Here is an 18,901-nt window from a genome sequence, read left to right as displayed (position 1 = left end):
GGCTCAGAGAACAGACAGGTATATCAGGGAGAAGATGTCATGGAAGCAAAGATGATAAAGCTTCATCTCTCATGCGCTGGGCCTTTTGCTAGGAGAAGCTATTCGCTGGAGAGAGACATCATGCTTGGGAAGGTGGAGGGACAGTGAGGGAGAAGAGGACCCTTGACCAGGTGGATTGACACAGTGACTGGGACGATGAGCTTCGGGGTGCCGGACATTGTCAGGCTGGCACAGGATAGGAGGGTTCTGACCTGTTTTTCTCAAGGTCACTGTGAATCACACTCGACTCAGCTGCACCTGACAACAGTAACTCACGTGTTGGTGGACACGGGTGCTCTTTCCAGTTTGGGGACTTCACTAAGACGATGCTGTGAAAGGTACCCCCGGGCTCAGGGCGTTTCCATGTGTCTCGTACAGAAGCTCTGAGATGGTGTGATGGAGGGTAACAGAGCACACGCCGTGCTGTTCTACAAAACGGTCACACTGCCAGCACCAGGCCGTGCGCTCAGCTGGCCCCGCTCTTACGCCAGTGTTTGGGAACACCGGTTTAAAAAGACTTGAGACATCTGGGCGTGAGTGTCATGGCATCTCCTTTTGGTCCTGGCTGACATTTCCAAGATGACTTTTAATGCCCCTGTGCCTATTGGCCATTTACACGTCTTCTTCAGAAGGCCTAGCCGGGGAGTGGAGCTACCTGCAGACTGGTGACCAGCAGAGTCCTGCTTCAAGGCGTTGGGGAACGTCGTCCTCTTCAAAGGAGCGTAGCTTCTGGAGGATGAACGTGGAGCAGTGGGGGAGGCAGGGACACCCACCACCCAGCCAGACGGGCCCAGTCCACTCTGGTAATGAATGGCAGGGGTGCGGGACTGTCCGGAAGGAGTCGTGTGCCTGGAGGGGCGAGTGTCACAGGCCATGCAGAATGCGGTGAAGCACGCCCTCAGGGAGGATGACAGAGGAAGTGGTGGTGGTCTGGAAGAGCCTTCCTCACGCCGCTGCCAGGCCTGAGGGAAGAGCGGGTATGGGCCATGCTAGGCCTGGTGTGTGGCAGAGCCAGAGCCCAGCACAGGGTTCTTGTCCTGGGAACCTTGTACAGTCCTGCTGAGCTAGCCAGGGTCGGCTTACAACATAGCAAACCTGTGCTACTTTATCTACAGTCAAAATTCCTTGCATATTTTTTCCAGCTTAGATTTATTGGTTCTTTAAAAGGAAAATGTGATTTAGGAGGTTGCTGGTTTCCAGAGCTGAGTTCTCCCACTCAAATTGCTGGCTCCCATCAGTGCAGCCCGAGGGCAGTGCCAGTGGCAGCATGGTACGATGAGAAAAGGCCCAGGCCGGAGCTTCGGGGATACCCAGATCCCAGGGCTGGGGCAGAGTAGAGGCACACGCCTGGGGTGCATGCAGGAAGTGCTCCCAAAAGGTCGCGACTGGAGCTGGACACCTCGCGCAGCCAGATGGCCTAAAGGAGCTCCCAACACCAGAGGTGGAATCATTACTGCAACAGCAAAGCTCCACAGCATCTTAACCCAAAACATAAACATCTGGAGACCAGACTGACACAAGAAAATGACAGGAAAAAAGATGGCGGAGGAGAAGCATCTCCTGGACAGGAGCCTTCCAGGCAGGAACGGGGGGACTTGGCTGCACCTTCTTTGGGCATGTTTGCAGGAGCCAGTCATGCTGGGAAAACAGGTCAGTAAAGACGGACAAAGCAGTGATGGCCCCAACAGAGGCAGGGACAGCACAGGGCCAGGTGCCACATTCTGCTGCTCAGGGGCCACTATGGCCTGGCCCTGAACGACAGTGCCTGATCGACCAGGATGTGGAGGCTCAGTCTCGGGGGACACAAGTCAGTGGTGGCAGCCTGACATGTGCTTGTAAATGCCATTTACATACTTAGTCTCCACGTTTAACTATCTAGCCTTACCTCTCTCCTGAATGCGTTCTCCACCCCAGTACCCTCAGGTCCCCCACCTACACGCTCACTGGGGTCTCACGCCCTCAACCTTCCCCGGGACACGTGTCCTCCACCCCAGTACCTGTAGGCCCCCCACCCACATGGTCACTGGGGTCTCGCGCCCCACAGCCTTCGTCCCTTGGACATGCCTCCTCCACCTTCTCAGCACACCTCTCCCCCAGCTCACGCTTTCTCCCAGGCAGTTGCTTATCTTTTCATTTTTAATAGTGCCATTTGAAGAGCAGTATTTTTTATAAAATGTAATCACCATTTCACAATTTCAGCATCTTTAATATAAAATAATTGTACTTCATCAAAGCTGCTTATCGTTATGTGCCATCAAGTTGCCTGTGACGCTGTGACGCACAGTGGCCCTGTGTACAACTGCTCTGAAGCCTGCCCTGTCCTGAGCCAGTCTCACCAACTCTGACACACCTGTCTCCATCGCCTGACTACTGTGTCAGTCCATACCATCCGGGGTGTTCCTCTCCTGTTCTGTCCCTTCACCCTTCCAAGCATGATGTCCTTCTCCTAGGACTGGTCCCTCCTGGCCACATGCCCAGAGTATGTAAGACGGAACTTCAAAATCCTTGCCTCCACAGAGAAACTTGTTTTCACTCTTTTCATGACATCTATTTGTTTTCTTAGTAGTCCATAGTATGTTCAAGACTCTTCTCCAGCACAACTCAAAGGCACCAATTCTTCTGTCATCCTTAAGTCCAGCTCTCTGATGCATACCAAATAATTGCAAAGACCATGGGCTGGATGAGGCACACCTTAGTCTCTAGACTGACATTGTTGCTTCTCAGCACTCTGGAGAGGTCCCTGACAGCAGATTTTCCCAATGCAATCCGTCTTTTGATTTCCTGACTGCTGATGCCGAGAGTGTTGATCATGGAGCCGAGCAAGTTGTAACTGTTAACAATCTCACTCTCTTCTCCATCGATCATGTGCTGCCCGTTGGCCCATGGTGAGAATCTTTGTCCTATTGATGTTGAGGTCATATTGAAGACTACTGTCCTTGACCTTCTGCAGCAAGCACTTCAGGTCCTTTTTAGTTTCAGCAAGCAAGGTTGTGTCATCTGCATAATGTAGGTTGTTGATGAGTCTTCCTTCAATTCTGATGCCACATTCTACCTCATGAAGTCAAGCCTGCTGAATGATCTGTTCTGCATATAGACTGAAAAGGTATGGAACAGGACGCATCCCTGACACACTTCTTTCCTGATTTTAAACCATGCAGTGTTTCCTTGCTCTGTTCTGAAGAATGCTTCCTGGTCCAAGTATAGGTTTCACATAAGCACAATCAAGTGTTCTTGGATTCCCATTCTCCTCAAGGTTAGTCACAATTTGTTGTGATCCACACAGTCAAATGCCTTTGCAGAGTCAATGAAACACACTGACAATGATAGACATTCCTCTGGTACTCTTTGCTGTCTGCCAAGATCTATCATCATGGGTAATAATGTCTCTAGTGCCACAACCTCTTCTAAACCCAGCTTGTATTTCTGGTAGTTCTGTCGATGTACTGTTCCAGTTGTTTCTGGGTAATGTTTAGCAAGATTTTGCTTGCATGTGATATTAGTGATATTGTTAATTTCTGTTGGATTTATCGAGTGATAAACTCTGTTGGGTCACCTGTTTTTGGAATGGGGATAAATATGGATTTCTTCCAGTTGGCCAGGTAGATGTCCTCCAGATTTCTTGGCACAACCTGGTGAGCACATCCAGGGCAGTATCTGTTTGTTGAAATATGTCAGTTGGTAGTCCACCAATGTCTAGGTCTTTATTTTTCACCAAGTCTTTCAGAGTAGCCTGAACTTCCTCTAAGGCTTCATCACCATTGCCTCTTGATTATATGTTCTCTTGAAATTCTTCTGTGTCAACCAATTCTTTTTGGTACAGTGACTCTGTGTACTCCTTCCATCTTCTTTTGCTGTTCTCTGAGTCATTCAACATATTGCCCATAACATCTTTCGATATTGTGACTCAAGGTTTAAATGTTTTCAGTTCTCTCAGCTTGAGAAATGCAGAGTGAGTTCTTCCCTTTTCATTCTCCAATTCTAGCACTTTGCACATTCTGTTATAATACTTTTTGTCCTCCTGAGCTGCCCTTTGAAATCTTCTGTTCAGCTCTTTTATTTTGGCATGTTTTCCTCTAATTTTGGCTTCTCAATGTTCCTGTGCAATTCTTAGTCTCTTTTGACATAAATTTTAATTTTTTTCTCCCCTGTTTTTATAATGATCTTTTGCTTTCTTTATGGATGATATCTGTGATACCATCTCACAAACTCATCTGGTCTTTGATCATTGTTGTTCAATGCCTCAAACCTATTTCTAAAATGATCTTAAAATTCAGATGGAATTGATTCAAGATCATATCTTGGCTCCTGTGTACTTATTACAACAAGTTGTGACTGACTTTGAGAAGACTGGGAGTCCCAGAGCACTTAACTGTGCTCATGCAAAAGCTGTACCTGGACCAGGAGGATGTTGTGCGAACAGAGCCATAGTTTTTCCAGTCACTTGCTATGCATCTGAGAACTGGACAATGAATAAAGATGACAGAAGAAGAATTGACCCCTTTGAGCTGTGATGCTGGAGAAGAGCACTGAACATCCCATGGATGGCAAAAAGAACAAACTGTGTCTTGGAGAAAGTGCAGCCCGAGTGCTCTTTGGAGACAAGAGTGATGAGGCTTTGCCTCACATACTTTGGGCATGTTACTAGGAGGGGCTATTCCTTGGAGAAGGACATGATGCTGGCAAGGGTGGAGGGCTGGCGAAGGAGAGGAAGACCCGTGACCAGGTGGACTGACATGGTGACTGCTGCAATGGGCTCTTGTGTGTCAGGAAGTGTGAGGATGGTGCAGGATCGGTCAGGGGTCAGATCTTCTGTTCATAGGGTCACTATGAATCATACTCGACTCGACAGCACCTAACAGTGTTTCCTTGCTCTGTTTGCACAGCAGCTTTTTGGTCTAGAGATAAGCTTAGCAGGAGCACAATTAAGTGCCTGGGATTCCCATTCTTCTCAGTGTCAGCCATAACATGTTCTTTTCCCCACTGTCAAATGAAACACAAATAGACATTCTTCTCGTATTCTCTGCTTCCATCCAGGATCCATTTGACATCAGCAATGATATCCCTGGTGCTACAGCCTCTCCTAACTCCAACTTGAACTTCTGGAAGTTCTGTATGTATTGCTGATTTCTTTAAATTATTATTTTTTGTGCATGTACCATCAAATTGGATCTGACTGGTACAGGAGGAGATTGCCCCTCTTTCTCCAGCAGAGCATCTGGTGAATTCGAACAGTGCACCTCTGGGATTGCAGTGCAGCTTCTTGCCACTAGGCCACCAGAGCTCCCTTGTATGTAGTGTTCTAGCCATTTTTTAATGCTCTTCAGCAGTATTTTGCTTGCATGTGATATTAATTCTATCGTTAGAGAATTTCTGCACTCTACTGGATCCCCTTTCTTGGGAATGGGAATGAATATGGATCTCTTCCAGTCAGTCAGCCAAGCAGTCGTCCTCCAGATTTCCTGGCATAGACTACTGAGCACACCCAGGCGAGCATCTGTTTACTGAAATAGGTCAGTTGGTTCCCATTGATTCCTGGGCCCTAATTTTTTGCTAATTCCTACAGTTTGAGACACCTTGAATTTCTTCATTACTGTTGCTTTTGATCAGATGGTGTATCTTGAAATATTTCAGTACGAGGCAATTCTTCTTGGTATAGTGACCATTTCTTTTGGTGTTTTCTGGATCATTCAAGATTTTACCCAAAGCATCTCTCAGTACTGCAATTAAATTTATTTTTCAGTTCTTTCAGCTTCAGAAGTGCTGAGTGAGGTATAAGAGAAGCTGGACTCTATGAAGAAGAATGTGGCATCAGGATTGGAAGAAGACTCATCAATAACCTTTGTTACGTGGATGATACAACACTGCTTACTGAAAGTGAGGACTTGAAGCACTTGCTGCAGAAGATCAAAGACCACAGCCTTCAGTATGGACTGCATCTCAACGTTAAGAAAACAAAAATCCTCACCACTGGACCAATAGATAGAGAAAAGATTGAGACTGTCACTGACTTCATCTTACTTGGATCCACAATCAATACATTTGGTGTCAGCAGCCAGGGAATCAGAAGACATAGTACACCAGGATGGTCTGTGGTCTCAGGTCACGGAGGGGCGGGGATGTCGGTTTCAGGCCGTGGTCTCTTCAGTCACTTGTCATGCATCTGAGAGCTGCACAATCTATGAGGATAATAGAAGTATAGATACCTTTGGGCTATGGGGTTAAGGAGAGCACTGAATACCAGGAACTGCCAAAAGAAAAAAAACTAATAGTTTTGGAGAAAGTGCAGCCAGAGTGCTCCTTGGAGGCAAAGATGATGAAACTTCACCTCACTTGCTCTGGGTATTTTGCGATGAGAAGCTGTTCCTTGGAGGAAGACATCATGCTCAGAGAGGTGGAGGGGTGGTCACGGAGAGGAAGCCCCTCAACCAGGTGAGCGGACACAGTGATGTCAGAGATGGTGAGGACGGTGCAGGACAGGCCGGGGTTCAGGTCTGCTGTTCGGTGTTCTTGTGAGCTGTGGAAATCCGACGAAGAGGAAGCTAGCCATTGCTTCAGGCTCAACGGAGTGAGGGGGTGGAAGGGAAGGACTGACGGCCCGTTGTTTCCAATATGTACATCTAGTTGTCCAGAGAGAGCTCCAATAGCCTAGTGGGTGGGAAGTTATGCTGCCAACCAAAAGGCAGGCAGTTCGAATCTCCCAGCAGTTGTGAGGGGAGAGGACGAGCGTCTCTTCTAGGGACAGTCAGTCTCCGAGAAGGGAGGCTCGGCGATGGGCTGCTTCCTCAGCCACTTTCTTCTGATTCTCTCCCTGCAGTGGTTTGGAATTTTCAGAGGATACACTGTAGTGCCAATAAAGAAGAGTTTAGCCCACAATGGCAGAGCCAGGAAACTCTGACAGGCACGAAGTCCTCATTACCATCACAGAGAACGGTGACCTCAATTTTTATATACTCTGCTCTCAAATTAGGTACACACTCTTTCCACGTGGCTTTCCCTCACACCATATTAGTGCCACAGAATCAAGAAATCTAGTAAACAGATGGGGCACGAAACCTACAGAATAACCCGTGGGTTAAATCATCTACCCTTTAAGTCAGTGATTTCTGGAAAGCACAGGGTTCACAGACCTCCGTCCACTGATCCTTGACAATCTAAGATTTAAAATCTCTGCCATAAGTGGTATCTCCAAAGTGATAGTACGGTTTTAGAGAAAACGTTTGTATACTCACGCCCTCAGTGAATTTACACCTGCTTGGGTCTCTGTGAATTCCATTCTTTTTGTGTCTGTAAATGGCCGTCAGGTGCCTCTGAGCTGACACTGGCGCAACCTTGCACTGTCTTCAGTCTCTGCCATGTCAGCTGTGTCAGTCTTGTCTCCTTGAGAGGTGACGAGGAGACCTTAGACGCTCTACCTCCCCAGCATAATGACAACATGTCCCAAGTAGATAAGACAGCCCTGGTTCAGCACCCTTGCCTCCACGGAGCACCAGGCGTGCAGCTTCTCAGGACAGGCTGTCCATGGTGTGCCCGCCACCCAGTCAAAGGCCTGGGTTTTGCCTTCTCCCTTCCACACTATGCAGCTCCCCACAGGCACTCCTAGGGCATGGGAAAGCCACACGAGTCTTTAAACTGGCATTCTTGCTCGTCAGCACGTTGGTGAGGTCCTCGGTTTCACATCTGCCCTGTGGCTGTTGCTACCACGGTGTTCAGGTAAAAGGGAGTTGACGATGACTTCACTCTTTCCTAGCTCGTGATGCTGTCCATCAGTTGAGCGGTGAGGAGTTCAGTTTTCCTGATGTTGAGATGTAACCCACGCTGCAGGCTGCAGTCTCTGGTCTGCTGCAGGCAATGCGTCCAGTTGTCACTTTCTCCAAGAAGGGTGAGCTGTCTGCACAATGCAGGTTATGATGAGTCGTCCTCCAGCCCTCATGCCATATTCTTTTTTTTTTAAATGATTTTTCATGCCATATTCTTCTCTAAACAGTCTGGCTTATTTGCTCAGCACACAGATTTTTGACAAAAGAAAACTCACTTAAGGTCAGTGGTGCCCCTGAGTCAGACCTGACTCTCCGCTGGTCTCCACTGAGTTCACAATCATCGGAGGAGACTGCCCATCTTCTCTGGTCCAGCCTTGGGATTAGCATCCCCACAGCCTGGGGCACCACAAGGTCCTGTGAAATCACTCTCCCAGCAACATCTCTGTGGCTTCACAGTAAAGCTTACGATTAGGGAGTGTGTTGTTGTTGTTATGTGCCATAGAGTCGCTTGTGACTCATAGCGACCCTATGTACAACAGCCCTAAATTCTGCTCTGTCCTTTGCCAATTGCACCATCTCCGATACACCCATCCCAGTTACGCCAGTCACTGAATCAATCCACCACCTCATAGAGGGCCTTCCCCTCCTGCGCTGTCCCTCCACCCTACCAAGCATGACGTCCCTCTCCAAGGACCGGTCCTTCCTTACAACATGTCCAAAGTATGTTAGACGGAGCCTCAGAATCCTTGCCTCCAACAAGCCGCCCGGTTTGACCCTTTCCAGGATGAATCTGTTTGTTTTCCTAGCAGTCCACGGTACCCTCAATACTCTTCTCCAGCACCATAGCTCAAAGGCATCAATTCTCCTTCTAGCCTCCTTAGTCATTCTCCAACTCTCTGATGCATAACAAGTGATTGCAAAGACCATGGCCTGTATCAGGTGCACCTTAGTCTCCAGAGAGACACCGTTGCTCTTCAGTACTTTGGAGAGTTCACTAACAGCAGACTTTCTCTTCGCAATACGTCTTTTAATTTCCTGGCTAATGGTGCCAAGAGTGTTGACTGTGGAGCCAAGCAAACTAAACTGTGAACAACCTCAATCTCTTCACCATCCATCCTGATGCTGCCAATTGGCCCAGTGGTGAGAATCTTTGTCTTCTTGACATTGAGCCTCAATTCATATTGGAGGCTGCAGTCCTTGACCCTCTGCAGCAAGTGCATGAGGTCCTCCTCAGTTTCAGCAAGCAGGGCTGTGTCAACTGCATATTGCAGATTGTTGATAGATATTCTACCAATCTTGATCCCACATTCTTCCTCATAGAGCCCAGCCTCCCTGATAATCTGTTCTGCATACAGATTGAAAAGGTATGGTGACAGGACACATCCCTGGTGTATGCCCTTCCCGATTTTGAACCATGCAGTGTTCCCTTGCTCTGTTTTGACGACTGCCTCTTGGTCCAAGTATAGGTTTCTCATTAGCACGATCAAGTGTTCTGGTATTCCCATTCTTCTCAGAGTCAGCCACAGTTTGTTATGATCCACACAGTCAAACGCCTTTGCATTGTCAATGAAACACAGATATACATTCCTCTGGTATTCCCTGCTTTTGGCCAAGATCCATCTAACTTTAGCTACAATATCCCTAGTACCACGACCCCTTCTAAGCCCAGCCTGGACTTCTGGCAGTTCTCTGGTGATATGTTGTTCCAGTTGTTTTTGGATAATCTTCAGTAGAATCTTGCTTGCATGTGAAATTAATGATATTGTTCTACAGTTTCCACATAGGGAGTATAAATCCTTCAAATTTGTTCCTTCTTTAAAATTGCTTTTGCCACTCGAGATCTATTGCGTTTCCATGCAAATTTTAGACTAACTTGTTAAGTTCAGTTTTAGAAGCCTCTTGGGATTTTTGGCAGGCACTGTGTTAAATCTAAACATCTACCAGGAACCGTGAGCTCTTAATACCAGGGAGTCTTTCAGTCCGGGAACAGTACTTCTCGACTGTCGAGCGGGAACCACACTTGGCTGACCCGCCACTGGCCTTCCGAGGCTCCACGTTGCACAGGCAAGTGCCCGAGTGTCTCACTGGGAGCTGGTGGAGGGTTCAAGCCGTCCAAGAGGCATGGTCTTGGGGTCAGCAGCTCCTGGTGGTCCTCGCCCAGAGCGCCTGGCCCGGCTGCAGTGCAGCTCTGCAGGGCTCAGCTTCCACCCCAGCTCTGGTCAGTGCTGCTCGCTTCATGAATCCTTATAGCTCATGGTTTTGGAGGTACTGTAGCTGGTGTTGTGATCCGTCGAGTCGGAGCCAACCCATAGCTGACCCTCCAGTGAGTTTTCAGAGGCAGTTAATCGCACAGGAGGAGACAGTCCATCCTTCCCCCACAGAGCATCTGTATCTAGTATTTTTCAATTGTCATTTCAAATTTTAATAGCTGTCAAGGATTGAATTCTAGCCCCCGCCCCCACCCCCACCCCATCTCCAAATGTGTCTGGACTATGATCTGTGGCGGGAGGCTGTGGCCTACGCACTCTCATCCCTGTGGTCCAATCGGATGTGATCAGCCACTGAACTGTAAAAAGAGTAAAGGTGGGATGGGTGGGATGCAGCCCCCCCACCCCCCGTCTCTCATCACAGCTCTGACACAATGCAGCGCACTGGAGAGAGGCGAGTCCTCTGGAAGCAGAAGCCGTCACTAAGAACGTCCTCAAAGGAGAAGGCTCTTACTATAGCCAAGGGCTCGCCAAGCCTCGGACACCACAGGAAGTCAAGGACCTTCCCCCAGAGGCTCCAGAGAGGTGCCGAGCTGGTGTTCCGAACCCACACTTCCAGCTTTCTGAACTGTGATGAATAACTTTCCATTAGTAAAAAGTCTTCTGTGACCACAGCACAAAGTACCCGACAACGTAAGACAACTGTTAAATGTGAGAGGAGAGACAGCTCTGGTGCCCTGGCCTTGCCTGGGATCCTCGCTCTGCCCGTGCAATGCCGACACTGGGCACATCCACATTTAGGACTCTCTGGCTTCTTGGCAGACCAATCCGTTTACTGTATGACATGCCCTTCTCGGCCCGGGCAGTGGTCCTGGGTGGAAGCGGACCTTGCCTGATGTTAACACAGTAATTACAGCTTTTTCATCAATTTCCCTGTATTTTTATATTTAAAGTAAGTTCCTTAGAGATAAAGCAACTCAAAGTCTTGTCTTTTCTGCATTCTGACAGTCTGTTTTTTCCAGTGCCATTTATAGACCATCACCTTTACTATAATTATTAGTCTATAGGTTTTAATAACATACAGGCATTAATCATGTTTGGGTATGTAATTAACATACAAGTATTAATATACAGGTATCACGAGAAAGCAGCCATTCCAATGAGGGAAGGGAACAGAGCAGAATTTACCCTTCCACCATCTTCTATTAGGCATTGGTGTTGGAGAGGAAAAAAAAAGACAGGCACAGTGCTCTCGACAAATCTTCTGTCAAGGACCCCATTAAAGGCTCAAGAGCCTGGGTGTCACTTTAAAGACTACAGTGTGCCTCACTGAAGCCATGGCCACATTAACTGTTCTGTTTGCATGTGAAAGTTGGATGATGAGTAAGGAAGGAAAAGAAAATTGATGCCTTGAGCTGCGATGCTGGCAAATGGTACTGAGGAGCCCATCGATTGCCAAGAGAACAGGATGAAGTGGAACCACCCTAAGAGCCAAAGATGGTGAAATTTCTTCTCACAAACTTTAGATATGTCAGGAGGGTCCAGTGCTTGAGAGGGCCAGAAAGAGGAAGATCCTTAACAAGACAGACTGACACAGAACAACTATGAGATATCCGCTCACACCAGCAATAGCAAAATTCAACAGGTCAGCAAACAACAAATGCTGGTGAGGTTGTGGAGAGACTGGGACTCTCATCCATTGCTGGTAGGAGTGTAAAATGGTACAGCCACTACGGAAGGTAGTCTGGTGCTTTCTCAAAAAAGTTGGAAATAGAAATATGATTTGACTCTGCAATTCCACTACTGGGAATATACCCTAGAGAAATAAGAACCACCACCGCTCAAAAGACGTATGCATGCCCGTGTTTACTGCTGTGTTATTCATAATAGCAAAGAGATGGAAGCAACACAAGTGCCCATGGACAAGCAAATGGATAGAAAAATTATGGTACATCCATACAATGGAGTATTATACAGCACTGATAAATAACGAACTCGTTACACATTACACAACATGAAGGAGCTGGAGAACATTATGCTGAGTGAAATATCTCAGTTACTAAAGGACGAATACTGCATAACACTGTTGTTACAAACCAGGACTAACATGAGGTATTGGGAGAATAGGAAAAGAGTGGCTAGATAATGAACAATGCATTGGAACATATGAGAACTGTCTGAATGGAGTCTATGAGCAGACACTACATGCATGCTAGCAATATGGAACAAGAGGTGCACTGCTAAGTGGATGGGAGTGGGGGAGGGGGAGGGAGGATAATGTGCAACAGTGAATGATTAAAAAGGACAAAAGACAGACTGATACAATGACAGCAACAATGGGCTTGAGCATGACCGAGACCATTAAGATGTTAGAAGACAGAATATTTGCAGTGAAGAAATCACACATTGTACAGAATTCTATCACTGGGTCCCTAACCTCATGTCTGTCACTAAAGCCCTATTTTCCTTCTACCAGTCCTTCTTTATTTCCTAATTTTGTATTTCAGTCGCCAATTATTAACACATCTTAACTACATGTTCAATCAATTTCAGGAGCAAATGTTGGTAGAAATCTTCAACTTCTTCATCTTTGAGTTTAATGGCTGGAATGTATATGTGGATACAGTTGTATTAACTGGTCTTTGTTGAATATATATATATATATATATATACACACTAATATCCTATCAACAGCCACAACACGTGAAATTTTGTGTGTTACATATTTGAACACTACTACCCAGCTTCACCAAAACACAGTTCATTAAAGTAGACATCATTTTCTCTTTCCAGTGACTTGTGCCATTTTGTCACATAATCTTTACCTAAATAATTAACCTCATCATATAATCTGATAGTGTTTTAAATAGTCAATTATCTTCTAAGGAAAAATTCCAGTCTTCTTGACTTGCTCCATATTAACCATTTCTGGCTGTGCCCTCTTTCGTGCTGACTCAAGCTTTGACCTGCTGTTTCATTCATCTTGAAAGACATCCTTCAGCATTTTTTCCCTTTCTGTCATAATTTGCATGTCCACCTTGCACAGGAGCCATCCTAACCTTCCCTGTATCATTCTGACGTTAGATAGGTGTCGCTAAAGCAAGAACCCCGTGAGAACTTCTAGTTGTATAGGTTGGTTGGTGATGAATTCTTTCAAATTTTGCTTGTCTGGAAAAGTTTTTCTTTTAGCATTACTTAATTTTTCCCCCTACATCAAAGGTTTCACATATGTTAGTCTTCTCCTGATGCAAAAGCATAAAAACAAAAGAAGAAACCCAAAGCTTCCCAATAATGTTCCATCAATCAGGTCGTGGTGAGCTCTTAAACGCAACATAACAGAATGCTCATGGCCTTGTGGCAGCCGATGCTAGTGACCAGGGCTGGATGTGTTCTCGCAAAGATGACTCCTCACAGATCAGTCTGTACCCTCCCATGTCTCCTCATGGGTTGTAACTTTTAATTAAATTTTCATTCATTTCCATTGGAAATGGGATTTTTGTTTCTAGGCAAGGAATCTCTTGATCTGGAAGTCTCATAAGACACAGAAAGGAAGTGGCCATCTCACTTTAGTGGAGAACAAAAAAGAAAGCAGCCCGGCCTTATGTCCTAAAGGCTTTCCATCAGATACAGATTTCGATGCTGACAGCTTTGTCCCTCTGTATGTCTTCTTAGCTTTTAAGATTTTCTCTTTATCACTGCTTTTCATTAATTTGATACTAATATTCTCGTGTGTATGTGTGTGTGTGTGCCCATATGTGAGTGTATATGCATGCATGTATATGTGTGCATGTGTGTAAGTATAGGTGTGTGTGTGTAGGTATAGGTGTACATGTGTGCAGGTATATGTACACACTCCTGTGTGTGTGTAGGTATAGGTGTACATGTGTGCAGGTATATGTACACACTCCTGTGTGTGTGTGTAGGTATAGGGGTGTGTGTGTGTGTGTGTACGTATAAGTGTACACGTGTGCAGGTATATGTACACACTCGTGTGTGTGAGTGTAGGTATAGGTGGGCATGTGTGTTTGTGAGCATGTGTCTATGTGTGTGTCCTCTCTTGTTTCTTGGCAAGATATCTCTTGATCCTGAAAGACTTGTTCAACTTGTGCTGAAGTAATAAAGTAAATACTGTAAGAAACAGCCAGTGTAGCTTCCTTTTGAGGACATTTTCTTCTGGGCACACAGAAGGCGGCCAGCTTCTGCCCACAGTCCGTCCTCTCTCTGCTCCTGTGAAGGTGTCACACTAGGAAGGCTTGTGAGGCAGCCCTCCCGCCATAATGGCCATGATGGGCCAAAAGCACACAACAGCACACAAGAATGGTGACCATAGGGCACAGCCAGAGGATCACTCAGGGCATAGCAGGGCCATTTCTAACATGTGACTTCTCTGTGGTCTCCACGGAGTCCCACAGTGAGTGACCACAGAGGCCTTGCCACTCTGCTTGGATACAGCGCTGGGGAACTGTCCTGCCCACAACCCCTGGCTCTCCTTGGCCTGGCTCCCTGGAGTCCTCCTGGGTCCATGTGTGGGCGAGTGCTCCTTGGATGCAGGAAAGACTTCTGCTGATGGCCACATCAGAGGACGGCTGGGCTCCCTCTGTAGGCAGAAAGCCCGCGTCCTTCTCAAGGGCCATACTCTCACAGTGCCTATTGTCCAGATGGCCAGTTGCTTATGAAGAGACATTAAAAACCAGTGTGTGGTCAGGAGCAGGAGTGTGTCCATAATACGATGCCCTCCCAAGTGTGCCTCTGCGGCTGTTTCTGACAATGTTTACTTTATGATTTCAACACAACTGTTCCTGCTAAGTCGCAGGGCGTCTTTCATCATAATATCCAAGAAAGCTAACAGAGGTCTGGGGCCGTCTCCTTCTCCCAGGCATCCTTAGGGAACTAAGAGGGTGCTCTGGGTTTCTTGAGAACCTCAGGTCCTGATGACAAGCAAAGGGGCAAGGAGCTCCCTGCACTCCCAGGCACTGAGGCCTCTTCAGCTGTAGAAAGCTGTTATGGGGGCGGTGTGAGCACCACCCCCAAAACTTCACAGGCCTCCTCTCCTCTGCAGACCGGCCTAAGAAGAGCGGCTGAGCAGCCTGAGGACAGAGGCTGGAACCCATGAAGTCTGGAATCCTGCTGCCTGGGCTGGGAGCTTCCAACTCCCGCAACTCTGGGACAGGGACATGCTCCAGGGTAGGTTTTGCCTCACGCTGTGCAGCTGTGGTTCCTCCTTATCTCACACCCTCCCTTCCCCCCCACCTCCCCTTCCACACCCTCACCTCTCCTACCTCACCTCCCCCCTCCCCACCATCCACATCTTCATCTTCCCCCTCCTCATCTTCCCTTACCTCCCCCACTCACGGTCCCCCCAACCCCCAGCCCTCACCTTCCCCCTGGAAGCCAGCTGGCCTTGCATCATCACACACTTGGTGAGAACAGTTCAGCTCTTTCCAAGAGCCCACCTGACATGCTTGTGTCCAGCCCACCTGTCTCTGACATGCCTCCCTGTGTCTGGCCCACCTGTCCCTGAGCCCATTCCCAGGGGGGGTCTCCTGGACCTGTTCACCTCTCTGTACTCCCCAGGAGCCTGACTCTGAGAGCATTAGGCTGACTCGAGCCTGAGAGGAGCTGTGCTGAAGGGCAGATATGAGGATCACAGACAGGAATACAATGTCCCTATGTGTTCCCAGTGGAGGCATAAACTGTCCACGTGGCCAGCAGTCTGTGTGAGCTCTGCTTCTTCTTTTCATCACACCTTCATCATGACTTGTCATCCTGCTCCTGTGGCTTCAAGGAAACAGTACTGGAGCCAAGACCACATGGCATTGCTAGGGGCCATGGGTCTCCAGCACAAGCGCACCCTCTGGCTCGGGGCCAGTGCATGCTGGGTGTTCATGTGTCTTCTGAAATGCAAAGCCTGGAGCATAGTCAACTGGGCCAGGGCTACACGCACTCAGTCCAGGTCCCTGCTGTATCCCAGAAAGACCCAGCAGTGTATCTCGAAGGCCCATCAGGGGCCAAGGTCGGCGTCCCAGCCCTTCCCCAGGCCCTCCTGAAGGCAGGCCACCCCCACAGAACATAGTACAGAGACAGATGTCTCCAATATTTGTTCAGGAGCTTGTAGTCAGGACTGATGATGATCAGGGAAGAAGTCCAAGCTGTATTCAAGTCTCAGTCAAGAACAAGGATCCAGGAATAATGGAGCACCAACTGAGATGCTGATGTGGTGGCCACCTCATCCATTTCCCAGACCTGGAAGGTAGCCAGCCAGCCATCCCAAAGGGAGATGAGAGCAGTGATTCAGGATGTGTGCCAACATATGGACCCCAACCCCCTGGTCTGGGGTGGTTATGATGTTATCATGCTCTTAATGAGATCTGATGTACGGTAATCACCCCAAGATAAGGTCTGCCATGGGCAACCACCTTACCGAAAAGGAGTTGTCTCTCTTGCCTCTTGATACACACACACACACACACACACACACACACACACACACACACACACCCAACAGAACAATAACTAATTGCTGTCAAGTTGCAACCAATTCATTGCTGACTCTCCAGAGGGTTTTCAGAGGCTCTTAATCAGAGAGGAGGCTGTCCGTCTTACCTCTACATCAGCCAGTGGAGCTGAACTGTGTGGTGTTAGCCTAAAAGTTGGCTTTTTTAGCCATTACAGTAGCCCCCTCTGGTCTCCAACTACCTTAAATGCAGACACATGGTCTTGCAAATAAGCATGGACTTGCACGTCATCAGCAGCTGTGGTGTTAGAATAAGAGCAAGAGTGTTTCCCACACTGGGAGGCAAGACTTGAGGCAGCAAGACGCAAGAGAGACTAGAGCAAGACCCTGGTGAGAACCTCATGGTGGAGAGACTGTGGCACTGACCCACCAGCCACCAGAGTGCCTTAAAGACAGACAAGCAGATATAAACAGACACATAAGCATCACTGGTCTTGCTTCCTGAGAGAACCAGGCCTAACTCAGTGATTCAGTAGAATAGAACAATCATCATTACTTACAAGTAAAATTCTGCTGAAGATCATTTACATGAGATTGCAGCTGTACATCAGAAGGGAAATGACCATGTGCTAAGCAGACAGTCAAGAGGTCATGTCCTGGGCCTTCTGTCAAGGCCTGCCTCTAAAAGTGAGTATCAGGACTGGAGGGCCACTCACTAACAAACCTGTGACGTGATGTGTGGACAGCACAGCTTTCCTTGAAAATCAGAGGACTCAAAGAACTGACTGATAAGCCATAAAAATCACAGTCTTCAGTATCATTTGCACCTTAACACAACGAAAACAAAAATCCTCACAACTGAGCCAATAAGCAATGTCATCATCAGCAAAGTAAACACTGGCGTTGTCAAAGTTTGACTTTTGGTGGAGCCACAACCAGTAATCACAAAAGCAGCAGGCAAGAAATCAAAGGACATAATACACGGGGCAAGTCTGCCACAGAGGACCTCTTTAAAGTTCTAAAGAGCAAATATGTCACTTTGAGGACTAAGGTGCACCTGACCAAAGCAGGGTATCTTCAATCCCTTCATATGCATGCAAAAGCTGGACAATGGATAGGGAAGACTGAAGAAGTGATGTTGATTAATTATGAGGCTGAGGAAGACTATGAAATATATATATGGATGACCAGACAGCTCTAGTGGCCTAGTGGTAAGAAGCTATGCTGCAATCCAGAAGGTCCATGGCTCAGATCCACCAGCTGCTCTGTGGGAGAAGAATGAGCAATCTCCTCCTTTGTGATTTACTGCCTCTAAAAACCTGCCAGAAGGTCAGCTATGGGTCAAGTCTGTCTTGGGACATCCGGGGTCAGATGTCCCTTCAAAGTGAGGAAAGGGAGGTATAAAGGGAGGTATGGCCTCATGGGCCCTGACCAGTACCAGAGGAAGCCAGTCCTGGAAGCATACTGTGAAAAGAGGACGACACTGGCTGACATGGACTGACATGGTGACCATGCGTCATGATGACCATGATGACAGAGCAGCACTGGAAAGTGCCTCTCTATGCTATGCATGAGGCCACCACGTGTCAGGACCAAGCTGCGGCCCTTGATGACAGCATGACTTTCTTGCATGATGTGACTTTGAGGAGTGAAGTCTCTCTGTGGCCCTGCCTGATGGCAGGGTCCTGGTGGGGTCTACTTGGTTGTGGGGCACTGCAGCCCAGCCTGGCCTCCAGAAGGACCTTGGATGTGACCTCTAGAGCCGGCCTAGCCATCCCTCGTCTCCACAGACTTGTTTTAAAATCCTAAACAAGCCTTGTCAGCAGGCAGGCATACCTGTGCTGGCTGCATTTGGCCCCAGGGGCGAGCTGCTTCTACACTGAGCTCAGAGCTAGCCTGTATCCTGTCTCGTTTTTAACTAGCTGTCAGATTAAAAATGGGAAACTCTGTATGTAAGAACCAAGCTCCCAGCTACTCTTGAGAACAAGAGGGTCAGGGAGAGCCTCCCCACCCACTGTGCCCATCCTGTACGTGGTCCCTGGGGCCCATGGGCCCCAGGCCAGGAGGTGGCTGTCCACATATCTGGTCAGGCTGGGTCTGCAGCGGGATGGCCACGCTGATGCCCGTGAGGTACCCCAAGACCACAGCTGCTAGGTAAGGAGTCTCTATCCTCGTCTGGTCTGATGGTACAGGAGACAGAAGTATTCTGCACATGGGTGGAGAAGCGTGGGCTCACGGGGTCAGGCACCTTCTGGCTGCGTGCGACCGCTCCTCACCTTAAGTCCTAAACCCTCGTCTTTAGTTTGAGGTGGGGCACAGGATTGGGTAAGCTTCGGGAAAAACAGAACAGAACCTGCTGCCCCATTCGTCCCAGAGAATGACCTGAGGGGGGGTGGGGGGTGGCTGGAGAGGTGGCGAAGGGACTCACTGTCCCCTCAGCTTTC

General features: G+C 48.0%; 1 protein-coding gene across 1 annotated transcript in view; it reads right to left on the bottom strand.

Annotated features, from left to right (window-relative positions):
- The window catches only part of CCDC57 (coiled-coil domain containing 57), a 75,398-nt gene that overhangs the window by 7,256 nt on the left and 49,241 nt on the right, over positions 1 to 18,901 (bottom strand). The window contains exons 23-24 of the mRNA XM_006886308.1: positions 1,350 to 1,456; positions 695 to 768 (exon numbers count right to left, since the gene is read on the bottom strand). Coding sequence (XP_006886370.1) covers positions 695 to 768; positions 1,350 to 1,456 — 181 coding nt within the window. The remainder of the gene's footprint in view (positions 1 to 694; positions 769 to 1,349; positions 1,457 to 18,901) is intronic.

Source organism: Elephantulus edwardii, unplaced genomic scaffold (genome assembly GCF_000299155.1).
Source record: "Elephantulus edwardii isolate Elephantulus edwardi_28Jun2011 unplaced genomic scaffold, EleEdw1.0 scaffold00048, whole genome shotgun sequence".
Lineage (NCBI taxonomy): Eukaryota > Metazoa > Chordata > Mammalia > Macroscelidea > Macroscelididae > Elephantulus > Elephantulus edwardii.
Note: the sequence above shows the minus strand (reverse complement) of the source record. Positions and strands in the feature narration are given on the sequence as shown.